The sequence below is a fragment of the Phyllobates terribilis genome, unplaced genomic scaffold, assembly GCF_046119375.1.
Source record: "Phyllobates terribilis strain yellow unplaced genomic scaffold, ASM4611937v1 Scaffold_11__3_contigs__length_659146591, whole genome shotgun sequence".
Lineage (NCBI taxonomy): Eukaryota > Metazoa > Chordata > Amphibia > Anura > Dendrobatidae > Phyllobates > Phyllobates terribilis.
This window is the reverse complement of record NW_027362771.1, coordinates 543,349,541-543,361,144: the sequence shown is the minus strand read 5'-3', so window position 1 is coordinate 543,361,144 and position 11,604 is coordinate 543,349,541. Positions and strand designations below refer to the sequence as shown.

General features: G+C 45.6%; 1 protein-coding gene across 1 annotated transcript; it reads right to left on the bottom strand.

Moving 5' to 3' along the window:
• Positions 1-755: 755 nt before the first annotated feature.
• LSM1 (LSM1 homolog, mRNA degradation associated) lies at positions 756-11,324 on the bottom strand. The gene is made up of 4 exons (XM_073653922.1): positions 11,127-11,324; positions 6,667-6,735; positions 1,824-1,939; positions 756-1,168 (listed from the first exon to the last, which is right to left on the bottom strand). Exons 1-4 carry the CDS (start codon positions 11,170-11,172, stop codon positions 998-1,000), a joined length of 402 nt encoding a protein of 133 aa, XP_073510023.1. The 5' UTR covers positions 11,173-11,324; the 3' UTR covers positions 756-997.
• Positions 11,325-11,604: the final 280 nt, after the last annotated feature.

Genomic DNA, 11,604 nt, shown 5'->3' with positions numbered 1-11,604 from the left:
TTGCAAAAAGAGAAGACTGAGAGGAGACTTAATCGCTGTCTACAAATATCTGAAGGGATGACACACTGTAGAGGGATCAGCTTTAGTCTTATTTTCACAAAGAAAGACTTGAAGCAATGGGATGAAACTGAATGGGAGCAGATACAGATTAGATATTAGAAAAAAACTTTTTGACAGTGAGGATGATCAATGAGGGGAACAGGCGGCCACGAGAGGTGGTGAGTTCTCCTTCAGTGGAAGTCTTCAAACGGGCTGGACAGACATCTGTCTGAGATGATCTAGTGAATCCTGCATTGAGCAGGGGGTTGGACACAATGACCCTGGAGGTCCCTTCCAACTCTGCCTTTCAATGATTCTCTCTCTCTGGACAAAGCAGAGCAAAGCCCATCACAAGTCTGATGGTGATCTCTGCACCAGACACTTCTTAAACCTAACAGCACTCACTACAATGACCTGACAATTTCTATCCTGGAAGAACAGGTCCACTTTAAGAAGCAGCACCAATGCACTTTTATGCTGTGTGCACAGCCCGAGGAGGCCATGTAAGACATGGGGATTCTCCTCGGCATCCTGCACTAGACAAAAATCCATATCAGTCCTAATATGTATTATATTCCAGTCCCAGTGTGAATTGCAGTTTTTATTGCTGCATTTCCCACAATCACACAGCACAGGATCAGAGCCACATACAGGTATTCCCACACACTTCATAGCTTTACATGCTCACGATATAATGAAGAGAAGAAGCACAATGATTAAAAAATAAACCAATCAAAAATTAAATCTTTAATGGGGTTTCTTCCCCTCATCATTGTGGAACATAAGTGCTCTCGTCTGTACATGCAGCCGAAATCATTTAATAAATTTTACCCATAATTAATACATAGCGGCTGCAGACGACTAGTCCAGACAGAAAAAAGGCATAACGTAAAGTAATCCCCCTGGGATGTGTGGTGAGCGTGGACACATACGGTGCCGCCATCACCCACTCAGGAGTTCAGTACTCGTCCAGGGTGTCCGCCCTGGGTATAGACAGGCCTCGCTCCTTCAGGGCCAGCAGCTTCACCCTCTCGGCCTCCTGCTTGCCTTGCTGCTCTAAACGCTGCTCCTCCAAGATCTCCTCAATGGAGACTTGTAGTAATTGTGTGTCGCTCTCCTTCTCCAGGTCCTGTGGTGACAAAAGCAAAGAGATTTACACTTTCTTACTATTAAAGACTGATGCATCCATTCTCAAGAAAAACACGCCATTAAAGGGGTCGTCCAGAGAGCGAACACTCTGATCCTTGTTCTATATCTCCCACTTACTGATCATGGAGGTTGGACTGGAGACTACATGTCCCAGCATCCTCCCATTTTCTCTATACCATTACCAAGCTCATCGGTGGGGGTACCTCCGTGGTGATTTGGAGAACAGGGGACCCAGCTTTGTGCACACGCCTGATCACAGCGCCATGCAAATTCCTCCTCGATGTCTTCTTGTGGCCGTGCGCAGGGCTCCCTATTTTGGTGACCAATGGGGGTCCCAGCAGTGAGATCCCCTCTAATATGGCATGTGTCACATATCTGGTCCCCCTTTTTACATTAGACTATCCTTTTTAAATTTTGAAAATCCATTTTCAAGCTCTAGTAGGCAGGATTCACAAACCACGCTTCGATGGATTTCATGGCATTTGTTGGCTTTTTTAGGTCAAAAACATTGCCATTGGCATAGAAGACCCCTTTAGGGCTGACCCAGGATAACTAATGTCAGGTGTTCATGATGGTTTGTTAGAGGATCATTGCTGTGTAACGCCTGCAGGGCATTCACCGCTCTCCTTACTTACTATCTCTCCAAGTAGGACCACATTTTCTCCTCGTACCACAAATATTCCCCTAGGAATATCTCCATATTTCTTCCCAACGTGTATCCTCTCCACAGTCTGATGCAGAACGAGATTAGCTAAAAACAGGGAAGAAAATAATGCAGAAGTGAGGTCAGATCTTTCCTGAAGACGTTTTTACACCTCATAATACAACGCTGAGGTCCAGGCGCTACGTCAGGCTGTGCCGTAACACCAGGCCTGGGCAAGACCACCGCAGGAGAGCGCGCTGCTATAGGGGGCAGCTCACGGATGACATTTAACACTTTCTTGTAAGGTGATTTTAGCTGCTGCCATTACAGGTCTTGAGAAAAATCTAACACCCAGACATTGCGCCATTACTCTAGAAGTAACAAATTGACAACACACGCCCCGTATCCTTTGCCAATAGTGTACCGATCAATTTATTCAAATTTTCAGGAGAAATGATAGGAACGGTAAGAGGGCAAGTGGGGAGACAACTATTCACTAAACCAGAGGACAAATCCTTGTAATGTCGCACAAGAAATAGGACGTGTTCTCTAGCAGCACCTTCACCTCGCCAATAAGAACGACCACGTGACATCCCTAAATCCTGACGCAGCCAGCACCAGTTATAGGCCATGTGCCTGTATATATGCAGAGGGAGGGGGGACTTTTTGCATAACAAATGTTTAAGTTTCAGCAACAACTACAATTTCCCTACAGATATTTGAATAACAATCACTCATCACAGGGGCACAAAGATACCGACATAGCTGCTACATGGAAGAGTACACAACCAGTGTGAAAAAAGATAAAATATAATAAAGTAATTTTTTAAAATTTATTCTTATAAGTATATATTATACACACATATAAATACACACATACTGTACATATATATGTATAATAAATATTTGTGTATAAAAAAATTATATATATGTATTATATATTATACATTACATAATTTTTTAACATTTATTTATACAGTCTGAGCCTACATGGCACCCATACATGACAGCATGTCCCCCTATGTGTGCCTGCCCATGTGTAGGGATCTCAGACAGCTCAGCACCCAGACCACCAGATGTTGAGCGCTTATCTTCTCTCCAGCTGGACGGCCGGTGATCAGCCGCTAATACAGGACGGTCATATAATACATAGCAGTCAGCATCCACAGCAGTGCCGGCTCCACCACTGCCACCTAGTGATGGAGTGATGTCAATAAATCAGAATGTGACAGCTGTGAATAATGCAAATGTCCAGCGCAAACAAGTCTTTATATTAACCCTTTACAGGGGGAGCAGTTTTATGTATGACAAGTAATGACTACCATCTCATACACCGATGGGCCGATACGGCACAATCGGCGTTTCCTCCGTTACTTCCACATCCGCTACACTTGTCCTCCAGCGCATACAGATCCTGGGGTGTCTCAGTACAATTTATTTCACTTTCTTGCATCAATTATTGACACTATTGGGCTGTGGTTGAGCCCACCACCTGCTGCCCACCCGGCTACAATTTCATGTTGCACCCACATTTTTGACCCTTTATACGCCCCAATCTCCCCAACTTTTGAGATTTAATTCCTGACCATTTGCTGGTTTGTAGTCCGTGAATAGGAACACTTCTATTTCTCAGCAATAATCCCGTCCATATCTAGCCTTCCTCCCAGCTAAGATGTGGCTACAATGGTATCCTATCCCCACAATGCTGTGACCCCCAAACTGATACACTATAGCAAAACTGCAGAGATTAGTGCAGCTGCAGCATTTAGTACCTCACTATATAGGGAACATGTATGAAAAAAACCTGATGAGGAGGACATGGCATATTTTTTTTTCCCCGTGAAATAAAGGGAAGATCTTTGCTGCTGATTATTTCATACTGGGTGTAATTATGCAGGATGGATTCCTGTGTATTATGGAGGAGCAGGAGGAGGCTAGAAACAGCAACTGAGGGACAACCTGTCACTGCCTTCTCCTCTGTGTTATGGCTGAGTGTACAGCCATTACAAGCCGCTAGATCCTCCTCTATTCGCTAGGCTGCATCATACACAGGGACATCTCATTACATGCCTGATAAAATAATATTCTACATGAAGTAAAGTTAAGGATCCTTAAAGGAGAGGTACATGTTCGCCTCATTTGCTTTTTCTTGCAGAGTCCCAGCCCATTGGAATGAATTTGTGAAATAATACAATGTGTTTAGGATTCTTACTTTTCTCAAATTCCCCAAAAAAAGTAAAAATGACTCCCATTTTATTCGATGGACCAGTGGAGTAGACATAGCAGGCCGAAACCTAACAAAACAAGACTTATTTTATTATTCAGATGTTGGACAGAATTCAGCCCCTACACATATGGGGCATGTACCTATGCACATTTTAGCCCCTATTTTCTCCATGAAGGCAGCACAATAGGGTAATTAACCCCATTAAAAACAACCAATCCAAATTACACATTTTAAAAATTAAAAAAATGTTAACAGTTTCAGAATGATTACTTTTCTCACCCTCCCCAGGTCCAGCTCTGAGTGTCTACTGCTGCTACCAGTGTCTGGCATAGTCTCAGTCTGCGGCGTTAACGTCACCTTGACAGCGCTGCAACCAGTGAGCCCAGTGGCACTGAGCAACTCATGCAGACTCGGGGAGTCGCTAAGCCCAGTGATTGGCTACAGCGCTGCCGGTGGGAGCAGTGGCAGAGACGCTAGTGCAGGATGTCAAACTCAATCACACAAAGGGCCAAAATGAAACACTTGGACATAGTCGAGCTCTAACCAGTATACGGTATTATGGGCCCCACATAGTCGTCCTCCATACAGTATTCTGGGCCCCACATAGTCGTCCTCCATACAGTATTCTGGGCCCCACATAGTCGTCCTCCATACAGTATTCTGGGCCCCACATAGTCGTCCTCCATACAGTATTCTGGGCCCCACATAGTCCTCCTCCATACAGTATTCTGGGCCCCACATAGTCCTCCTCCATACAGTATTCTGGGCTCCACATAGTAGTCCTCCATACAGTATTCTGGGCCCCACATAGTAGTCCTCCATACAGTATTCTGGGCCCCACATAGTAGTCCTCCATACAGTATTCTGGGCCCCACATAGTAGTCCTCCATACAGTATTCTGGGCCCCACATAGTCCTCCTCCACACAGTATTCTGGGCCCCACATAGTCCTCCTCCACACAGTATTCTGGGCCCCACATAGTCCTCCTCCATACAGTATTCTGGGCCCCACATAGTCCTCCTCCATATAGTAGTCCTCCATACAGTATTCTGGGCCCCACATAGTAGTCCTCCTCCATACAGTATTCTGGGCCCCACATAGTAGTCCTCCTCCATACAGTATTCTGGGCCCCACATAGTCGTCCTCCATACAGTATTCTGGGCCCCACATAGTCGTCCTCCATACAGTATTCTGGGCCCCACATAGTCGTCCTCCATACAGTATTCTGGGCCCCACATAGTCCTCCTCCATACAGTATTCTGGGCCCCACATAGTCCTCCTCCATACAGTATTCTGGGCTCCACATAGTAGTCCTCCATACAGTATTCTGGGCCCCACATAGTAGTCCTCCATACAGTATTCTGGGCCCCACATAGTAGTCCTCCATACAGTATTCTGGGCCCCACATAGTAGTCCTCCATACAGTATTCTGGGCCCCACATAGTCCTCCTCCACACAGTATTCTGGGCCCCACATAGTCCTCCTCCACACAGTATTCTGGGCCCCACATAGTCCTCCTCCATACAGTATTCTGGGCCCCACATAGTCCTCCTCCATATAGTAGTCCTCCATACAGTATTCTGGGCCCCACATAGTAGTCCTCCTCCATACAGTATTCTGGGCCCCACATAGTAGTCCTCCTCCATACAGTATTCTGGGCCCCACATAGTAGTCCTCCTCCATACAGTATTCTGGGCCCCACATAGTAGTCCTCCTCCATACAGTATTCTGGGCCCCACATAGTAGTCCTCCTCCATACAGTATTCTGGGCCCCACATAGTAGTCCTCCTCCATACAGTATTCTGGGCCCCACATAGTAGTCCTCCTCCATACAGTATTCTGGGCCCCACATAGTAGTCCTCCTCCATACAGTATTCTGGGCCCCACATAGTAGTCCTCCTCCATACAGTATTATGGGCCCCACATAGTAGTCCTCCTCCATACAGTATTATGGGCCCCACATAGTAGTCCTCCTCCATACAGTATTCTGGGCCCCACATAGTAGTCCTCCTCCATACAGTATTATAGGCCCCACATAGTAGTCCTCCTCCATACAGTATTATGGGCCCCACATAGTAGTCCTCCTCCATACAGTATTATGGGCCCCACATAGTAGTCCTCCTCCATACAGTATTATGGGCCCCACATAGTAGTCCTCCTCCATACAGTATTATGGGCCCCACATAGTAGTCCTCCTCCATACAGTATTATGGGCCCCACATAGTAGTCCTCCATACAGTATTATGGGCCCCACATAGTCCTCCATACAGAATAATGGCACCACATAGGGGTGGTGGTTCTGGTGTTGTGGGACAAATATAACCACCCTGAGGGCCAGAGTTTGACATGTATGATCTAGTCTTTACACACCCTTCCTGGGTCCAGAGCCTTTTTTTTCTCTAAACTGCACAAGGAGGTTCTGTAATTGAGAAAATCCCTTTGAGCCATTAATTTAGGGGTTGTATGATTTAGGGGTCACTCCTGTCCATATCTTGTGTCTGGTATTGACGCCACAAAGAAATGTAAGATGTAATTATTTAACAGCTCAACGTTGCATATTGGCACCCCTGTTCAAAGGAAATGAAACCCACCAAGACCAGAGACTTACCAAACTGGTCAATGCTTCTTAAGTATCCAATAAGGGTCCTTCCATCTCTGAGTAAGACCAAGTGTTTTTCTGGAACAAAAAAATATGTACAATCATTATATATGGCAGAGCCACCAAGTGATCCACAGAGAAGCACGGGGAGGAGAACATCGGACTGCCTACATTTCAGGCGCTGCCACTACTCACCACTGATTATTAGCCATTAAAGGGGCTGCCCAGTGAAAAGTTATCACCCATCCATAGGGCTGGTGATGACTTACTGATCGGGGGGGCGACCATCGGGACCTGCATTGACACGCAGATCAGGGATCTTTTATCACTGTTGCAAAATGACATCCAACCACAGCTTCATTCTCTCTCTATGAGGCGGCTGGAAAAAGTCAAGTGCAGCGCTCGGCACCCATAGAGAATGAATACAGCGATGGGCACACATGCACAGTTCCGCTCTATTCTACCTGGGATAAATGTGCCCCGTTCTGCTGATCCCAGCTATTGGCCCTGTCCAATCAAGTTGTCATTTAACTTGTGGATAGGGATCTAAGGAGTAAGGTTTCTCCTTGTGGAGAGTGACATGCCAGGTCTGGCACGCCAGTATGAGGAGACTTAAACGCCTTGCATGCTCCTCTGGGAAACTTGTAGATAGGTACATTTTTTCTGACAACCCCTTTAAAGCAGAATACCAATCTTATGCTAAATGTTGTAGACTGACTGTCACTTCCAAACAGAAAACAGGTGCAAGTGAAGAGTAGCCTCCTCCGTTATATATGGAGGTGGCTACTCTTCGTTGCACCTGTTTTCTGTTTGGAAGTGACGGTCAGTCATGTCACTATTAGTGTTTAGCGAGTATGTTCTTTTAACCCTTTCGCCGAGTATGCTCGGGCCGAGCTCCGAGTATTTATAGCTGCTCGGTGATATGGTTGAATCGCTCCCGTGTGCATGATTTGCAACTGTTTGACAGTTTTATTACATGTGAGGAATGTCTATTTCTTACACATTCCTCACATGTAATAAAGCTGTCAAACAGTTGCAAATCATGCACAGGGGAGGGATGTAGCCAAATCACAGAGCAGCTGTAAATACTCGGAGCTCGGCCCAAGCATACTCCGACAGAACATACTCGCTCAACACTAGTCAGTATACATGGGCTCTCTGACCGAGCACTCTGGCAATCAGCATATGGCGGTTTTAATCACAGCAGGATCCTACCTTCCCATATAAATGTAGGTTTCAGCCCAGGAGAGTAAACTCATTAGAATAGGTTCCCAGCAATGAAGATCACCTTGTCATGGCTGTTGAGCACACATGAATTGGCCAAATTATGTGCTTAGTATCTTCATTTTTTCCTATTTTCTAGAGCAGTAATGCAATTCCATATATTTCATGTTGGCACGCTAAAGCGTTACAGAGTAAAGCTTTAATTAGTCCCAATCTTATGAGGACATCTCCTCGTCATACCCTCTACGCCAGTTTTCTGGTATTAAAAAGTCTCAAAGTTTAGATTTGTGGAAGAATTAAGCAACTTTTCTTCCTTTTCTGACAAGTTGGCAGGACTTCACAGAAGTGAGCACAGACTGTCACATTGCAGTGGGGAGAGAGTTGGTGCATCATTGGGGCTGTCCATGCACCAGATTTATTACAATGGCTGCACCCCTTATGCTAAGCATTAGGTACAAGACTGAGAGATGAAACACCCGTCTGGATCAATTCCCTCCAACTGTGTAGAGTTTTGTGCCCCAGTGTTCAAGAAAGTCAGGTTTAGAGGTGAGCAGTGAAAGTTATAGATGGAATGGGTGGACTACAAGAACCAGAAATATTAAAACTAGAGTTTAGAAGGAAAAAAAACAAAACTATGGCACCCTTTCTTAAAGAATCTGTCAATCTTTTGCTTCCCCAACTTTATATAAGGACAGACCCTGCTTCCAGCACTGGTCACTTACTGGATTTCTTGTTGCAGTTTTGATAAAACATTGATCCACTGCGGCTCTGCTAGTCCTCTCAGTGATGAGCTCCTGCTATGTAATCCTCCATATTCATGAGCTGTGGCTATCTCCACCCCTACCACTGACTGTCAGCTTACTGCCTATGCACAGTGTAGACAGAAAGGTAATAATCGTGCGGACAAGGCTCTCAACACTGAGAAGACTAGCAGAGCTGCATGAGAGAATAAAAACTGTTTTATCATAACTGCAGCAAGCAGCCCAGTAATTGACCCAGCTGTGAAATCAGGATCTACGCCCCTATTTTATGCTGTTCTCATACTGGCAGGCATAAATCTAGTTAATTCCCCTTAAAGAGAACCTGTCATCAGGATCATCCATGTTAAACTAAAGGTATGGGCAGAATGGTGCTGTCATACTGATTTAATACATGCCTTTTGTGTAAAAATCTGCAGCCTGGTTTTCGTTAAATCATGATAAGTTTTGGTTTCCTCTGTGCTTTGGGGCAGGACTGTGGGTAGAGTCTTGGGCTCAGCCACGGCCCCTCAGCTGTATTAATTTGAATTTCGGGTTGGCGCAGTCTTAGCTGTGGGTGGCGCTCTCGCTGGTGGTCTTCTGCATATGCGCCAGCACCGTTTTTGGCAATCGACCTCTGGCGGTCTTCAGGAAAATGGCACCAGAGGCGCAGAATGAGATCTCAGCTCCGACTCATTCGGTGCATGCGCCACCATTTTTTAAGACCGCCAGAGGTCAATCTGGGTATGCGCCGGCGCCATTTTCATGAAGACAGCTACCAGTGAGAGCGCTGCCCACAGCTAAGACGGTGCCAGCCCAAAATTTAAATTACGAAGATGATAAATTCAACAGAGACAGCGGAGAGGCCATGGCTGAGCCCTCCGAGCCGAAAACCCTACCCACAGTCCCGCATACAAGCACCGAGGAAACTGAAATTTATCATGATGATTTAACGAAAGCCAGGCTGCAGATTTTTACACTAAAAGTATGTACTAAATCAGTATGACAGTGCCATTGCTTTCGTTTAACATGGATGATAAGCAGGTTCCCTTTAATCTCTTCATGAGATATCAATTTTCCTTTTTTGCTCTCTCATCCCCCCCCCCACACACACACACCTTCTTCCTAGACTCACACCTTACTTTTCCTACAACAACCATGTGAAGGCTTGTTTTGTGGGACGAGTTGTAGTTTTAACTAACACATTCATTTTACCATATAAAGTACTGATCTACCTATCTGGAATTTGTTTGTGCAGTAAAAGACTTGACAATTTGATTCTTCGGTCAGTACGACTGCAGCAATAACTATTTTTTCAACTATTTCCATTGCTCATAAAAAAATAAAAGAGTGGCTCTTGGGGCGGGGGTGAGGAAGGGGGTTATGTCAAACATAAAAGCAAATTGGGGAGTAGGGTGGAGCTTGATGGACTTGGGTGTTTTTTTAGTTAACCTATGTAACAAAATGTTGCCCTATCCTAAAGTGTTTTAAGGGCAAATACCCACATGGCAGATATTCAGCTCCATTGATCTGAATGTGGATGGAAGCTCTGGAGCAGAGGGGGAATCAGCTGATACACCATGCTTATTATACACCGTACTGGCTACATTTCTGAAAATCTCAGTCACTTAAAGGGAATCTGTCAGTATAAGGTCAGGGCAGAGACACTGATTTCTGGGATGTTTCACTTATTGGTTTCAATACAATAAGTGTTTTATCAGCAGGAGATTATCAGTGCGAGACTGGTGTCCTCCAGAGCTCCAGTCTGACTCCGCCGTCTTCTCTGATAAAGAGCCAATATACGATGTACACACAGAGCCTGGTGTGGGCGGCAGCAGCTTTCTGAGCTCTGCTATATCTAAAAACTTTCACAACTGCTGCACCCAGTAAGCTAAGCAACACATCGCTGAAATCAGGATCTCTGCCCCTGCGTCATGGTGCTCTCAGATAAGGTAGCAAAAACCTACTGATAGGATTCCGTTTAAAGGGGTTTTCTGGGTTTGGGAACCACATTTCCCGGCTGCAGTTCGTTTAAAAAAAAAACAAAAAGCAAAAAATCAAAATAATGCTTTCCTCGCCCTCGCCTGCCCCATCACCAAGTCTCCACCGCTGCTCCCAGTGTATTATCTGCATCGATGCTGCAAATAACGGAGTTCGGCGGCTCAAACCGCAAACCTAATTATTGGCTGCAGCGCTGATGACAATAACCTACACGGGGAGCGGTGGCAGAGACTCAGGGATGGACCTGGTGATGGGGAGTGAAGAACAATGTCTAAAAAAAGCCAAAAAACCCTGCAGATAGGGAGCAGAGCTTTTCTGAAATTGGAAACCCCATTTAAAGGGACAGACATGGAATATTCTCAGGACAATCCCTTTAGGTGAAAAAAAAGAGAAAAGCACCGCCGTTGCCTATGGCAACCAACCGGAAGTGAGCTTGGAGCTTAGGCAATGCAGCCTCCCGCCCCACCCTTCCCGCAGGCAGATACATCAGGTGCGCGTTATACTGACTGTCAATGTCTTCTATGAGGCTTGCGGTCCCCGGCATGTAATTCATTCTCTCACCCGCCCCCTACTCGGGGCAAAGCCTCACACCGGACCCCGCGTCAACAAGCCAGCAGGAAACGCCGCCATCTTTCAATACAAAAAATATAAATTACGCCCGTCGCACAAGTCGCGGAATATAAACATAACCATGACGTCATATTTCCGCGCCCGGTGGGCGTGGTCAGACGGCTGCCTTCTATTATTACATTACACCGATTGGACAGCAGGATCTAATGTTCCCTAAAATAGGCGTGGTTAAGATCTGATTCCTCATTGGCTTAAATAATCAAAGTAGGCGCGGTCAAGGAATTAAGTGTACTAAATGCGCCTGCGCTTAACTGCAGTTACAATTTGATAATGTTCTTGTGACGTAAGCGAATTATTGCACTCCTGATTGGTTAGAATACTTATAGAGGACAAGTGAAGGCGGTAACTTATGGGT